At 42.7% G+C, this 17,087-nt stretch overlaps 1 protein-coding gene across 1 annotated transcript; it reads left to right on the forward strand.

Annotated features, from left to right (window-relative positions):
- The first annotated feature begins 222 nt into the window (after positions 1–222).
- Positions 223–14,008, forward strand: lrit2 (leucine-rich repeat, immunoglobulin-like and transmembrane domains 2). The gene is made up of 3 exons (XM_080215850.1): positions 223–2,557; positions 2,637–3,418; positions 7,442–14,008. The coding sequence occupies exons 1-3, from the start codon at positions 2,451–2,453 to the stop codon at positions 8,245–8,247; spliced, it is 1,695 nt and encodes a 564-aa protein (XP_080071976.1). The 5' UTR covers positions 223–2,450; the 3' UTR covers positions 8,248–14,008.
- Positions 14,009–17,087: the final 3,079 nt, after the last annotated feature.

The raw sequence follows: 17,087 nt of genomic DNA on the forward strand, positions 1-17,087 counted from the left end.
TCTTTAGACTGTGGGAGGAAACTGGAGCACCCAGACATAGGGAGAAAGTGCAAACTCCACACAGATAGTGACCTGAGGCCCTGGATTCCTGGCGCTGTGAGATAACAGTGCTAACCACTATGCCACTGTGCCACCCCTAAATGGTGAAGCAAAGGAGGTCATAACAAAAGTAACTTCCCCCGGGTCAATTCAGTTGACAACAATTTATTCCATGTAACACTATACACTTGTCAAATTATCTGTATATATTTTGTCTGTATAAACAATTTTGTCTGTATATATAAGGTGGCGATGAAGAGATTGTCTCCCTCAGCAATACCCCTCTGATCCACAAAGCCACATGGATTAACCTTTATTGGAAAGGGTCAGTAATCTATTGGGAGTTTGTCACTGTGATTTTCATTCATTTTCGACCAGGGGTTGTTGAGTTTCATCCATCAATGCTGACCCAAAGCCCTCATAAACAGCAAGACAATGACACTGCTCCACTGGATGCTACTTCAAATCCCATTTCCTGGCATTGCTTCCCATTGATTATTCCAAGTGTTGTAGACTTGAGCCATAATGGTGATGAATTAACTGTGTAAATTGGCCTGGTGGATTAATTTCAATGTGATTTCCTGGGCAAAGTGCAAAGTTCTTTAGGGGAGTCCTCACTGGAGGGAGCTATCTGACTGGTAAATAAATAGAAGCATGACTTTCTCCTTCCTACTCCATGTCCCTGTACTGGGACTTGTGCACCGCCACCCCAGACTGGAAATTCCAGCCAGTTAGGTGTCAGCAGGGTTGATCCTACCAAGCATGGTTGCTGTGCATAAATGCATCTTAATGTGGCGTGACCGCCCTTTCATCCCCTTGTGTTTTTGCCATAGTTTCTGCAATGATATAGACAAATGAAGCAGCAAATTTAAGAACAGCAAGGTGTCACAAATCACAATGAGACAGATGGCTAGTTATTCTATTTTCATCCTATCAATGTGGACTAGAGTACATCAGGGTATCTTCTTGTTCAGTTGTGTTGACAGACAGTACTTCTGTTTAACAGCTTATCAGAGAGATGGCATCTCAGACAGTGTAACATTACTTCAGCACTGCAATGAAGTGTCAGCCTCGAGGGTGCGTGCAAGTGTGTGCAACCCTGGATTCCTGTTTGAACACAAGATTTACTGACTCAGAGATGACTGTACAAAACAATACGGCACAGTGGCACAGTAGTTAGCACTGCTGCCTCACAATGCCAGGGACCCAGGTTCAATTCCATGCATGGGTCACTGTTTGTGTGGAGTTTGCACATTCTCCCCGTATCTGTGTGGATTTCCTCCGGGTTCTCTGGTTTCCTCCCACAGTCCAAAGATGTGTGGGTTAGGTGAATTGGCCATGGTAAATTGCCTCTTGGTGTCAGGGGCTATGGGGATGGGGGCTGGGTGGCAGTGTGGTCAGTGCAGACTTAATGGGCTGAATGGCCTCCTTCCGCACTGTAGAAATTCAATGCTTCATGGGTTCTCTGAATGCAAACTGATGCCTTATTTTGTAGAATGTATAAAGGTCACAGCTTAATTCCCTCTGGTTCACACAAATGGAATACGGGTGGAAGTCGAAGGGTGAGTTGCCTTCTGGAAAAGATCTGACAGCATCATTCATATGTTTGAAAGTCAGATTGAGACCCAGCCTTCTAGTTTTAGTGGCATTTTTAATGCGTTGAACGAGCTGAGCAGAATGTAGTGGCATGAGGTCCATATTTGTATGGACCTAAACTTCTAGTATTAACCTCTTCAAGAGCCACTGGTGTAGTGTGTACATGGCAGCAGTGACTGCTCTCCAAGAGTAATCCATTGGTTGTTAAGTGCTCCCAGATCTAAGTTGGTGAAGAGTGCCATACAAGCAGCTGTAGAGACTTATCCCAGTTATCTTTTGTAGTAATTCCTAAGTAGTTTCCCAGAAAGAGCTAACCTTAAAGATTTTTAACAGCAAACAATATGTTGTATGGTTAGTAAAAGGATCTTGCAATTTACAAGTTCAAGTCCTGGTAGAACAAGTATTATATCAATAAAACAACAGAGGAGTTAATCAGGGACTTTTACTGCTGTCTATAAATTGTATTTGCGGATTTGGGAGCAGCAGATAAAGGTGATTATACATTTTAGTTTAAATCTCGCATGCTGGACTTTATTTCTTTTGTGAATTGAATTCAGTTGAGATTTGCTAATCGATTCAAAGAAGCACTGATACGTTTCAGAACACTATGCAATACTTTTACATATCGAATCCAATCGATTCCAATCGAATACGGCTGCACGCTGTTTTCTCTGTAGAATTATCTTACAGTTTCTTCGCCCACACATCTTGCCTCCAAACCCTACGTCAGATGAAGATTACTCTTAATGAGATTGGATATAATCTCAAATTGCGTCTGGTGCAAACACAAACGCCTTGCCTCCATTTAAGGGACAATGGATATTATTTGGAACATTTTCTACCTTCTCCTCGCCTGTGGCACTGAAGGAACAGTTATGTCCTGTGTTCCAGAGTGTTCCTGCAGGGATGATAGCTTCGGAAGGTGAGTGAGACTCATTGCATTGTTAGCTGAATAACGTGGGGACAGATATATTTCAAGTTGTTTTTTTCTTTGTTTGCAGAAGTTTGATTTGCATGTCGCCCGCCTTGCGAAGGATACCGGGGGATATTCCACTGGATGTTAAAAAGATCAGGATAGAGAATTCCCAGTTGGCAGAATTACCAAGCGGTGCTTTCTCCGCGGCCCGTGCCTTGGAATACCTGTGGCTCAATTTTAACTCCATCACACTCATGCATGCAAAGAGCCTGCAGCATTTGCACAATCTGTCCGAGTTGCGGCTGCAGGGGAACAAGTTGCTTTCAGTACCTTGGACAGCTTTCCAGGACTGCCCCGCTCTCAGGATCCTGGATCTCAAGCACAACAGACTGGATGTCCTTCCAGAGCACGCCCTGCGGTATCTGACCAACCTCACCTACCTGGACCTCTCGTCCAACCAGCTGACCGTGATCTCTGCGGATGTGTTCTTAAACTGGCCAGTATATCAGAGTACACAGCAGCCTGGGGAGGCAGAGAGACATGTCCCCAATGCTGTGCTAGCTTTGCACGACAACCCCTGGTTCTGTGACTGCCGCCTCAAGGGTTTCGTCCACTTGGTCAAATCCGTCAGCCCCCCCGTCATCCTGATGAACTCTTATCTCTCCTGCTCCGGCCCCGAATCCAGGGCGGGCAAATATTTCTACGACGTGGAGTTAAAAACTTGTTTCAAACCGTCGGCAACGACTGACAACACGAACCTTACTGTCCCCTTCGGAGAGAAGGCGCATCTGACCTGTGAGGCTACAGGAAATCCTACCCCCACAGTGTGGTGGACAAATGGTGTGAAAATCATTCGGAAATTTAACGGTAGGGCCAATAAGCAATTGTCACTGTCTGAAAGTTAGCCATTCTTGTGAAATTTTATAATCTTTTAATGAGATGGATTTGAATCTAACAGAAGTTTACTTGACAGAAAAAAATCACTGGATGTAGAAAGGAGTATCATTGTGGTTATTGACAAATAATATTGCAATGTTTTTCACTGAATCTCACTTCCTGCAAGAAACATAGGAACTGAAGCAGGAGGAGGCCATTCAGCCCTTCGAGCCTACTCCACCATTCATTTAGGTCAGGGCTGATCATCAAATTCAATATCCTCACATCCCCCCTTCCCCCATGTCCCTTGATCATTTTAGCCTCAAAAGCCATGTTTACTTCCTGTTATACTTGCATAGAATTATACAACCCCTATGGTACAGGGCATGGTCATGGTTTGGCATGGTCAGTCCATCTAACCCACAGATCTTTCCCTGTCCCATTTTCATAGAATCATAGAGTCCTACAGTGCAAAAGGTGGCCATTTGGCCCATCGAGTTTATACCACCCACAATCCCAACCAAGCCCTATCTCCTTAAACCCATGCACTTACCTTAGCAAGTCCCCCTGACACTATGGGGCAATTTAGCATGGCCAACCCACCTAACCCCCACATCTTTGGACTGTGGGGGAAAAACCGAAGCACCCAAAGGAAGCCCACCCAGACACAGCGAGAATGTGCAAACTCTGCACAGACAGTGACCGAAGCTGGGAACTGAACCCAGGTCTCTGGCACTGTGAGGCAGCAATGCTAAGCACAGTGTTGATACCAGCCATATTGTTATAAAACAGCAGACCCAAAGCTCACCAGGAGGAAAGCTTTGAGACCTGTAGATGTATGAATGTAAATTTCATACATCATTGCAAACTGTTCTCTCAGGATCAGTAGTGGGCTGTTTGATAGAAATTTATAGGGATTGATTGCAACAATAGGTCAACAACTTTAACTGTATCGTGTGACTACTGTGGGTTGATAGAAAGTGAACTAGATAGGCCTGAGACTTACTTGTTCCTCTGTTCCTAAACAATACACTGATTTGTCAGAACATGCTGTTTGCATTCAGTAATTCTGCTGCTCTGACCTCAGAATCAATAACATCACAAGCCTGTGATAATCGAACTGGTCCACTTACCCACAGCAGTGTAATATTTAATGAAGGCAGTTGAGAAAGGTAGAGCTTATTCTTTTTGGATTTAATTTACCATTGTGTCAGTGGACATCATTCCTTCTCTCTCTTTGCTGTCCATTGTGCTACTGCTTTTGTATCGCTGCAAAGTGATCTCAGATGCACAAAACAACAATTTCACCATTTCCACTTGGGATTCAGAATTCCTTCAAATTTCTGAGCACAGTTAAAGTGAGGGCTATGAGATCAGCTTGACTATTTAATCATGGGTCATGTGAGTTTTTGACCCAATGTGGATTAGTTCCAACCCAGGACATATACATAGTTGTAAAGTATCCAAGTAGCTCATAGGTGGACTTGGGCAATTGAAACAAACTCAGCAAGTTTGGAGAGGCCCCAGTGACCAAGCAGCTCTCTCATTAATTCCAAATTATTTACAGGTGACATGACGGCACAGTTGTTACCACTGCTGCCTCAGAGCACCAGAGACCCGGGTTCAATTCCAGCCTCGGGCCACTGTCAGTTTGTACATTCTCCTTGTGAATGCCTGGGTTTCCTCTGGGTGCTCCGGTTTCCTCCCACAGTCCAAAAATGTGAGGGTTAGGTGCATTGCCCATGCTAAATTGACTCTAGTGTCAAGGGTATTAGCAGGGTAAATATGTAGGGTAATGGGAATAGGGCCTGAGTGGAATTGTGATCGATGCAGACTCGATGGCCTCCTTCTGCACTGTAAGGATTGTATGAGGAAAGGTTCAGTCTGTAAAATCACTCCCAGTAAAAGATTCCTTTTCCTTGCAGTCAATGTGACCTGCAGTACAAAGCAGTGAAGACTTTGATTTATAAATGCTGGAATTCTGCTGCCCCACCTACCACTGAATCAGAGCAGGTGAGGGGCGGAGAACGGAAATGTATGTTGATCTCGGGCAGGAAATTCCAGTTTCACTTGAACAAGGCCATGAAATCCCAATAGTGTCTTTTACAATCACAGAACACCCCAAGCGCTTTACAGACAATTAGATACTTTTGAAATGTAGTCATTATTGAAACGTAAGAAATGTTGTGCTCAATTTGCACAAAGAAAGCTCCCACAGACAGCAGTCTGATAATGCGAGACAATCTGTTTTTATCTTGTTGATTAAGGAATAAATATTGACCAGAACTCTGAGGGAAAATTCCCCTATTGTTTGTCAATAAAGTACCAAGGATCTTGTACATCTACTTGAGAAGACAGAATCTTGTGTTTTACATCTTACTCAGGCAGTGCAGTACCCCCTCAGTTTGGCATCTATTGGAATGCCAGGATAGATATTTGTTTTCAAGTCTCTGAAGTGGGACTTGGACCTGACACTGAGGCAAGATTGCTACCAACTGAACCATAGAAGATATAACGAATGCACTTCAATGGATGTTCTAACTAACTAATCAATGAACTCAGTAAAACTTATTTGAAAAGGAATGCAAAGATGTTGGAATGCAGAAGAAGACAATCAATTTTGTCCATCTCACTCTGTCAAGCTTCTGTACCTGAACTGATTATAATTCATCTCTTTCCTCTACTTATTAATGAATCATTGAAGTAAATGTATTTCATTTACTTAATCTGAGCAATTTACTCTAACTAGGTAAATGTCAATACAAAAGAAGGTGGGAAGAATTGGAGGAATGACCCATAGATAGGCAAGAGCAGTAATAATAGAAGCCTTGCTTTTTTTTATATATTTGTGTCTGGAATTTGCACAACACTGATAAAGCCATTTTTATTGCCCACCTGCAATTGCCTTTGGGGTTTGGTGGTTCTTTTTTCCGATGCAACAGAATTGTTTTGGCTTTAAGGAAAGGAAGAAGAAACAGAAGTCATAGAATTCTACAGTGCAGGAGACCATTTGGCCCATCAAGTCTGCACCGACCACAATCTCATCCAGGCCCTATCCCCGTAACCACATACATTCACCCTAGTTAGTCACCCTGATATTAAAGGGCAATTTAACAAGGTGAACCCACCTAACCCGCACATCTTTGGACAGTGGGAGGAAACCGGAGCAAACCCACGCAGACATGGGAGAATGTGCAAACTCCAAACAGACAGCAACCCAAGCCAGGAATCAAACCCAGGTCGCTGATGCAGTAAGACAGCAGTGCTAACCACTGTGCTACCATGCTGACCCATGTATGTGTTTGTTGTACATGGCCCAACTGATAAGTCTTCGCACTATTTTCTATTTCTGAGTGGCACCAATTTCTTAATCCCTCCCAGAGAGATTGAACAGATGACATAGAAAATATGGACTTGGAATGTTAAAGTGGTGCAGCAATGACACCTAGTAAGAGTAACACCTCAGTAAGACTAAGCTACCACTCAGTGTACTGATGCACCATTGTTTCTGCTCCATGTCAATCATGAGCTTGAAGTGAATCAGTCTTAGAATGGATGCAAAGCAAGTGGGAGATGTTCACTTTTGCACAACTATCACCCGTGCCTTCAACAGTGTACTCCTGCGCTGTACAAAGTGGCTAAAAATAATTTAAATAACCACTGAAAAAATGCTATTGTATCAGGTAAAGCTCCATTCTGAGCTATTTCTTACAAGGTGTGTTTTAGTTACCCAAAGCAAATGGACATTCTGATAGGGAAATAAATAAAAAGTTGCTTTTCTTTACGGAAGGAATCTTCATTTGTCTTACCTGAAAGCTTTTTTGTGAGGGAAAAAAGACAGGCCATACAGATAAACCTAAAGTGGCTGGAGCTCCAACCTTTACTATTGTACTTTATGATTATGATAGGAGCCTTAGCAATATTTATGCAGTCTATATAAAAATAACGTGTGTGTTTTTGCATGATCAGTTATGGAATTTGTGTAAATAAAACGCACCTTTGCATTAATTACAGTGTCTGTCACAAATATCGATGAAGAAACAGTGAAGTCGGAGCTAGTGATTCCGTCTGTCCACAGTACACATGAGGGGAGTTACATGTGTATTACTGCTAACTACCTTGGGAACTCATCTGTCCGGATCCAGGTGAATGTTTTAACTCCGGAAACTTTGCCGGCAGCAGCGTCCTTATCCCCTTCGTCCTCGGAAGAGGAGAATGTCTTTATAGATGTGAGGATTGCAAAGCAGACGGTATATGGGATTACGCTGGAGTGGCACGCTGCAACTGTGAACCCTGCTGAAACCTGGTACACTTTGCACTTTGGCAAGTTTGAGGACACCGAGAAAGAAATGATTTATATCGGACCAGGAGTGAACACCTACTCAGTCAATGACCTGGCCCCAGCAACAAAGTACCAGGTGTGTGTGACCTTGAGGAACCAGCCTCCGAAGAGAAGTCAGTGCGTTATATTTGTCACGGGCAGCGATATCAGTGAAATGGAGCAACGGGAGAAACTCATTCACATCATAGTTATAGTGTGTGCCATGGTGTTGGCAGTCCCGGCTGGAATGTACGCCTGCACCACGGAGACCCGCTTCAGCTGCTTCGACAAGTGCGGCAAGTTTTGCCGCAGACACAGACGGGGAGAGAAAGTCCTGAAGAGGGGGACGCAGGATGTCACTTTTGACAGCTTGCAGACGGGCAGCGATGCTGAACTCTGCAACAGAGACTCCAAGGAGGACAGGAAGAGGCGCAAAAAATCCGATGACAAAAACCTCAAGGCTAAAGCTGAGCACAAGAATAGTGACGAACTGTATTAGACAAGAACCAATATCCGCTTGCTTGAGTCCACAGCATTAATGTTATCCGCCAGTGGATATTTTATCACGAAGGCTGAATGTCCTGACTGTACTGTACATCTGTTCACAATATGGCACAGTAATTGTGCTCTGTGTTAAAGTACACCCATCTGTTCCTGCCAATTACAGACACACTCTTGGCATTTAGGTTAACAGCCATTGACAAGTAGAGCAAAAATCTTTTGCAGGCAAGCCTGATCTCCTACAACACTGTACAAGCAAAAGGTCTTGTTTTCAGGTGGCGTGAGGTTAGAGGCTGGGGTACAGTTTGACCAGGGTGCACGGGCATAATTCAGTCCCAACACTTTAAGTTTTTGTATCTAACATTTATACCGTTTATGGGTGGCACGGTGGCACAGTGGTTAGCACTGTTGCTCACAGTGCCAGGGATCCAGGTTTGATTCTCGACTTGAGTCACTATCTGTGTGGAGTCTCCCCATGTCTGTGTAGGTTTCCTCTGGGTGCTCAGTTTCCTCCAAAAGATGCGCTGGTTAGGTGCATTGGCCACACTAAATTCTCCCTTGGTGTACCCGAACAGGCACCACAATGTGGCGACTGGAGGATTTTGACAGTAACTTCATTGCAGTGTTAATGTAAGCCTACTTGTGACACTAATTTTTTTAATGTATAGACACTGAGTTGGAAAACAGAAAAGTTGAAGGCTGAGTTTTTCTACAGCGCAGGCTGAGGAACAGGGAGATGTAGAACTGGTGGTCTATAACACCATGACTAGTATAATAAGTTATCTAGGTGATTTCAATTATAAGCATGGGTACAGAAATTAGTGTCATAGAGAGTCATAGAATCATAGAGGTTTACAACATGGAAACAGGCCCTTCAACCCAACTTGTCCATGCCACCCTTTTTTCAAACCCCCAAACTAGTCCCAATTGCCCACATTTGGCCCATATCCCTCCTTACCCATCTTACCCATGTAACTAAATTAATAATGGAATGAACGTAGATGTAGGATTCTGCATATGATTTCTAGATATATTCATTATATGTTACTCATTTCCTATCAAGGAATTTATTATATTCCTGTCAGTGGATCATTTTTAGCTCTATTCTGCTTTGTTGCAAAGGTATTTGATCAAAACAGCGAAGAGACCTCTTTAATTTAAGACATGGTCTCTTACCTTTCCCACTCAGTGTAAAACAGGAAGATTAGGCTGTGCTGACTAATGTGTGGTTGTTCAGGTGAGTGCTGTAAAATAACTACCAAAAAGAGGTTGACAATGGTATAGCTTGCAAACTTTCAAAAGTACTTATAAACACTTTTTTCCTCATCTGGGGAAGGATGTCTTGCTATAGAGGGAGAACAGTGAAGGTTTACTTGGCCAAATCCTGGGAAGGCAGGCCTGTCATATGAGGAGAGATTAAGTCGGCTGGAATTATATTCATTGAAGTTTGGAAGAGTGAGAGGGGATCCCATAGAACCTTACAAAATTCTAACCAGATTAGACAGAGTAGAGTCAGAAAGAATGTTCCCAATGGTGGGGGAGTCCAGAACTAGTGGTTATAGTTTGCAGATCAGTGTTAGACCTCTTAGGATTGAGGTGAGGAGAAATTTCTTCACCCAGAGGGTGGTGAACATGTGGAGTTCACTACCGCAGAATGTAGTTGAGGCCAAAACGTTGTCTGATTTCAAGAAGAAATTAGATATAGCTCTTGGCACTAAAGAGATCAAGGGATTTGGGGGTAAAGGAGGCAACAGGATATTGAATTTGATGATCAGCCATGATCAAGATGAATGGTGGATCAGGCTCAAAGGGCCAAATGGCCTACTCCTGCTTCTGGTTTCTATATTTCTATATCATTCTATTAATAGCTTTGTTCCCAATAAAAGTTAAGAGCACAAAATCACTAATGTGAAAAAGTATGAAGTGGAGCTTCAAGAATGAATATATTTAACAATTTTCTATGATCATTCAATAAAAGTAACGTGTGGAGCTTGATAGGGATCCAATGCATTTATTAATTATACGCAATCCACTTCCTAATTACCCTCAGATGTAAAAAAAACTTTAATATACACCCCGACTCAATAACTCAGATGCCCATCTATTACCATCCAAAATTAAAAGCAGCCCCTTCTGTTTTGTCTCTTTAAACATTTAGGAAATATGGGAATAATTTAAAGACAGATCATTAATATCTGGCTTTTCTTTACCTTAGGAAATGACTATTTTCTATGGGTTTGTTTGGCCAATTTTTGTAGTATAATAAATTTGACGAAATTACTATAAATTTTACTGCCCGGAAATAAGCCATTTGGCCCGCCAGGTGTTGTTTATGTTCCACATGTGCCTCTTCCTCCTAACTTATTCTACCTAACCCTATCAACATATTATAGAATCATTGAACTCATTCGTGTGGCACACGAAATCTGTTTTTGGCCAAGTTTTTTGTTTCCAATTATGGAATGGTAGAGAGAGACAGAAACTGGGTTATGGCTGGCACGATGGCAAAGTGGTTAGCACTACTGCCTCACAGCTCCAGGGACCTGAATACAATTCCCGGCTTGGGTCACTGTCTGTGCAAAGTCTGCATGTTCTCCCCATGTCTGCGTGGATTTCTTCAGGGTGCTCCAGTTTCCTCCCACAATCCAAAAGATGTGCTGGTTAGGTGCATTGACCATGCTAAAATCACCCTCTGCGTACCTAAACAGGTAACTAGAGGATTTTCATGGTAATTTCATTGCAATGTTAATGTAAGCCGACTTGTGACATTAATAAACTTTAACTGTAAAGGACGATAAGTGCTGAAACACAATGTGGAATAGCCATTAGAAATAGCCACATTCATCCTCGGAATTTAAACATCTAATTGCCTATTTGGCAGTAGTTCCTGAGGAGAAGGCTAATAGCCCAGTGTTACCCTGTCTGTAGCTGGATCACAATTTCACTGCCAGCGATAGCAGCCTGTCCAAGAGAAAATTCTCAATCATTCAGATTTTTACAGCCTCCAGTCATTTTATTGGCCATTCAAAAACCATAGAATTCCTACAGTGCAGAAGGAGGCTATTCAGTCTGCACCGACCGCAATCCCACCCAGGCCCTATCCCCATAACCCCATACGTTTACTCTAGCTGGTCCCCCTGACACGAAGGGGCAATTTAGCATGGCCAATCCACCTAACCTGCACATCTTTGAACTGTGGGAGGAAACCAGACACCTGGAGGAAACCCACACAGACATGGGGAGAATGTGCAAACTCTACACAGACAGTGACCCAAGGCAGGAATCAAACCCAGTCCCTGGTGCTGTGAGACAGCAGTGCCAACCACTGTGCCACCGTGCTGTCCTGATCCACTCACAACTTCTACCATTCTGCTAATGGTTCCTCCTCCACAGTTCCTCCTCCTGCTTTGAGTGCATCTTTGGACATCAAAGCTCATAGTCAGACATGGTTGTGATGTCCGCAATGATGGAATAGCTGAGCAAAGTGTTTTGGCAAAGCTTCACAGGAAGGGTTAGATAATCTTTGGAATCGGTACTTTTGACAAATCAACTCCTTCGAGAGATAGTAGGGGAATAATTGACATGCGAGAAAAACATAAATGCATAAATAAATACACAAATTTTCGCAGTACCTTCATCGCAGTGTTGATCTAAGCCTAATGGTCACTCCAATAAAAAATCTTTAAATATATAAGACGAAGAGAAAGACGTCAAAGTGAATAAATAAATTTGAATAATAATAAAAGCTATGATATTAAACTGAGAATGAAACACAAATGATAATAATTTTGATTACAGTTTGTTGGTGAAACCATGCTGTATTTAAAGGTACGAGGTTTCACTTGAGCAAAGTTATGTGGGTTAGGTGGGATTGGCCATGCTAAACCGTCAGGAGTCTAGTTAGGGTAAACGCATGGGGTTATGGGGATAAGGCCTGGGTGGGAGTGTGGGCAGTGTAGACTCGATGGGCTGAATGGGCTCTTTCTGCACAGTAGGATTCCATGGTTCTCTGAAATGAGAATGCTTTCCTTTGGAGAAATTTGACGCAAAATTGATCATTAAAATATCAACCATTTTGACGTGAAGATCGGATTTTTCTGAAATGCTATGGTAGAGTAAATGTAGTTTGACTAAAATCAATCTGCCTCAAAGGGAAGATGATGGCTTTATATAAGAGCATATTGAAATAAAAAGACATAGAAGCTGCTTATACCGTCTCATCTCACTGATCCACCATCAACTAAATATAGGTTACATCCGGATTAAAGTTCTACAGAGTGAGCTTCTGCCATTTGTCAGGCTTGCCTCCTCAGGATATAGTGACTGAAGCATTTTAATATAAACTGAGGCTGTTATGAACTGTAACATAGAACACAGAACAGTACAGTCCTGGAACAGGCTCTTTGGCCTACAGTGTTGTGATGAACATGACACCAAATTAAACTAATCCCTTCTGCCTGCCCTTGGTCTAAATCCCTCTATTTCTTGCATATTCCTGCGATTATCTAAAAACCCCTTAAATACCCCTATTGTATCTGCCTCCACCACCACCACTGGTAACGCGTACCAGACACCTCTGCATAAAAAACTTGTCCCTCACATCTCCTTTGAACTCCTCCCCCCCTCACTTTAAGTGTATGCCCCCCCAGTATTAAACATTTCAACTCTGGAAGAAAGATTCTGACTTTCAACCCTATCTATGCCTCTCATAATTTTATTCTAATTTTAATTCTATAGGGTCTCCCCGCAGCCTCCACCACTCCAGAGAAAACAATCCTAGTTTGTCCAGCCTCTCCTTATAGCTCATACCCTTAATCCAGGCAGCATCCTGGTAAACCTCTTCTGCACCCTCACTAAATCCGTCTCATCCTTCCTGTAACATGGTGACCAGAATTGAACGCAATTCTCTAAGTGCAGCTGAACCAAAGCTGTTAGTTGAGGGTAGGGTTTGCTTTACACACTGAACCTCGTTGTTTCACAAGAACCATCTGTTTGCTATATCTTGTGAAAACTGCATAGACTGCACTAGGTCTGATCTGTTGCAGATTTAAAGTTGCAAATAGTTTAAAACAAATGAAGCATATCTGCTGATTGTTTTCTGTAAGATTTTGTCATTGCCTTATAGAATCATAGAATCTTAGCAAATAGAAGGAATCTGCACCAACCACTATCCCAGCCAGGCCCAATCCCCATAACCCCATGCATTTACCCTAGCTAGCCCCCCCGATGCTAAGGGGCAATTTCACATGGTCAATCCACCTAACCCACACATCTTTGGACTGAGAGAGGAAACCGGAGCACCCGGAGGAAACCCACACAGACACAGGGAGAATGTGCAGACTCCACACAGACAGTGATGCAAGCCGGGATTTGGACCCAGGTCCCTGGCACTGCGAGGCAGCAGTGATAACCACTGTGCCACTGTGCTGCCCATAGCAGATTCATAATTAGAAATAGAGATTTACACTCTCCCCATTCCCTAGGAATTCTGCTGTTCATTTTGGATTAGTTCTTAAATATCTGAATACTTACTAACTAGTTACAATTTTTTTTGTTTCTCACTATAATTCTAAATGCTCACTAACATGATCTAATGATGTACCTTACTTGCTACCTGCTGAATGGCAAATCTAACATACCATCAGAAGACAGGTATGCATAAATTCAATAACTTCCACCATGATACCACACACTAATCACTCCCAGTGATATTGCATTGTTACTTTTAGCACTATTAAAATCTTAATATTGATTTCAAATCATGGAAAGCATCACAGTAAATTTCAAACTTGTCCTGCTTATAACCTCAAGATAGGTTTTCCATTCAGTTCTTTATTTGGTATTCAGAGGGTTTATCATATTGCACAATGATACAGAAATGACGTGCATCTGAATATATGCAACAACAATGAGAACCAGCACTGACGTAATGCTTTTGGTGTAGTGAAATGCCCCAAAGTGCTATCAAACAGAATTTGACACCCAGCCACATATATGATGTTGTGACAAGTAATCCTAAGTTTGGTTAAGGAGCTCGGTCTTAAGATACATCTTAAGGAAAAGGGAAAAGTAGAACCCAGAGAAGTTGATGGAGTGAATTCTACAGCTGAGATTCCACTACATGCAAAAAATGCACTCTGCAAAAGGCTCTAGGATAATGGTTCTAACTCAAAAAAGAAGACACCAAAACGGGGTGATTGAGAACTTGGATACATTTGATGGATTTGGCTGGAACTCTACCGCCTCACCCGCCCAGAATTGGAGCTGGCAAGGGTCTGCCAACGGAAATCTCCCCTGACCTTGAGTGGGCATTTCCGATCTCAGCCGAGTGAGGCTGTAGCATCCCACCCTACTTTTAAAGTTTGGTGAGGCAGAGGTGTTTATGAAGCAATTCCAAAAATTAGAATCCAGGCTGCTAGGTGAGTCAGAAGGAAGAGGGGATGTACCAGGGACTGGAAACAGAGATTCGGAGTAGAGGGAAGTGGGATTGTAGGGTTAGAAGTGATTATGGTGATAAAGTGGGAAAGGGCACAAAGAGATTTCGAAAACAAATAGCAATCTGGGACAAAAAAAAAGCCTCTGAGATGAAATCAATCAGGGTCTCAGTGGGATTTCAAAGCTATTTTCCCAATTCCTTCTTTTTTGCAATTATTTGACAAACTCTGTCACATTACCCACGGTGAGCATGCTGTAAATAAAAAGGTGATAATAGATTTGGAACATGGGTCCACTGGAAGTGAATGGAGTTAATCTTAAGAGAATTGTAATAAGAAATTAATATGCTCCTGTCAGCAGATTGGAATCAGCACAGATTAATGGAACGAAAACCTTACTGACTGCTACCTGAAATGATTTTCACAGCCTTAACTTTTCTTTCTAATATGAGGCAGTAAAGCTATCAGTATCAAGGTATAAATTAGGAATTATTTGACAGCAAAGATAACTGCTGTGTTGGAATTATGCCTGCCAAGTGATAGGCGATTTTTAAAAATTCATTCATGGGTCATGGGCGTGACTGACTGACCAACCAGCATTTATTGCCCATTCCTAGCTGCCCAAGGGCAGTTAGGCATCAACGACATTGCTGTGGATTCACATGTAGGCCAGACCAGATAAGGATGGCAGATTTCCCTCCCTAAAGGATGTTCTTTAGGGAGGAAAATCTGCCATCTTTTTCCAACAATCAATGATGGTTTCATGGTCATCAGTGGATTTTTAATTCCAGTTTCCTCTGAACGCTCCAGTTTCATCCCAAGGACATGTGGGTTAGGTTGATTGGCCATGCTAATTTGCCATTTAGTGTCAGAACTAGCAGGGTAAGTACATGATATTGCAGGAATAGGGCCTGGATGGAATTGCGGTTGGTGCTGACTCAATGGGCCAAATGGCCTCCTTCTGCACTGTAGAGATTCTATGTTCTAAAATAAATGGGATGGTATAGTGGTTAGCACTGCTGCCTCACAGTGTCAGGGATCCAGGTGCGATTCCTGGCTTGGGTCCCTTCTGTACGGAGTCTGCACCTTGTCCCCATGTCTGCATGGGTTTCCTCCGCAGGCTCCGGTTTCCTCCCACAGTCTGAAAGGTTAGGTGCATTGGCCATGCTAAATTCACCCTCAGTGTAACCAAACAGGTGCTGGAGTGTGGCGACTAGGGTATTTTCACAGTCACTTCATTGCAGCGTTAATGTAAGCCTACTTGTGACACCAATAAATAAAACTACAACTAACATTCATCTGAAACCAACACACATGTGTGCAATACCACATGGACTGCACCAGTTCTAGAAAGTGGATCATTAATACTTTCTCAAGGGCAATTAGGAATGGGAAATAAATGTTAGTATGGTCAGCAATGCCCACATCCCTTGAATGAACAAAAACAGTCATTGCCAGACCAGAATTAACCAAGATGTAGGTTTTATTTATCAAAAGGATGTCAAATGCAAATCAGCATGTTTAACACAGGGAAAGTTAAAGTTATGTGCTCACGAGATCCGTACTGTATATTCCATTGCTATTCTCTCACTATCTCAGTTTCATTGGCCATGTTGTTTGGTAATGTTTTAAACAAGCTGGGAGAAGGGGAGAGTTGGACTGAGAGCTCTATGTCTGCCACTGAAGACTGTTTGAGGTGATTTGGTTGTGCAAATCCATCATCTTTCCAATTTCAAAATAAGACAAAAGCATTATTCCATCTGTTAGCCACTAGTTGAGTCCAAAAACTTAGTTCTTTTACCATCTCCCCTACAACACTAATTTCAGGCAAGCTAGAAACTATCAATCTTCCTCAGTATTATCTTCTCCCCCTTCCCCCTTTCATTCTACCCACACTGGCTATTGGATAAAGGATTAAAAGGAATTTCCTCCAATCTCCCACCAACTTTTATCAGTGCTCAGGAGGGGGGGGGGATTGATCCAGAACTAGGGTTTGAGGATGAGAGATAAACCTTTTAGACCTGAGGTGAGGAGAAATTTCTTCACCCAGAGGGTGGTGAATGTGTGGAATTCACCGCCACAGAAAGTAGTTTTGGCTGAAATGTTGTGTGATTTCGAGAAGGAATTAGATATAGCTCTAGGGGCTAAAGGGGTCAAGGGATATGGGAGGAAGGGGGGAATCAGGATATTGAATTCGATGATCAGCCATGATCAAAATGAATGGTGGAGCATGGGCCCAAATTACCAAATCTACCAAATCACGGTGGCACAATGGGTTAGCATTCACATCACCAGGGAATTGTGTTCAATTCTGGCCTCAGGCCAGCTGTCTGTGTGGAATTTGCATGTTCTCCCTGTGTCTCCATGGGTTCCCTCCAGATGCTCCAGTCTCCTCCCACAGTCT

Source organism: Carcharhinus amblyrhynchos, chromosome 31, assembly GCF_965287045.1.
Source record: "Carcharhinus amblyrhynchos chromosome 31, sCarAmb.v2.hapA, whole genome shotgun sequence".
Classification (NCBI taxonomy): Eukaryota; Metazoa; Chordata; class Chondrichthyes; order Carcharhiniformes; family Carcharhinidae; genus Carcharhinus; species Carcharhinus amblyrhynchos.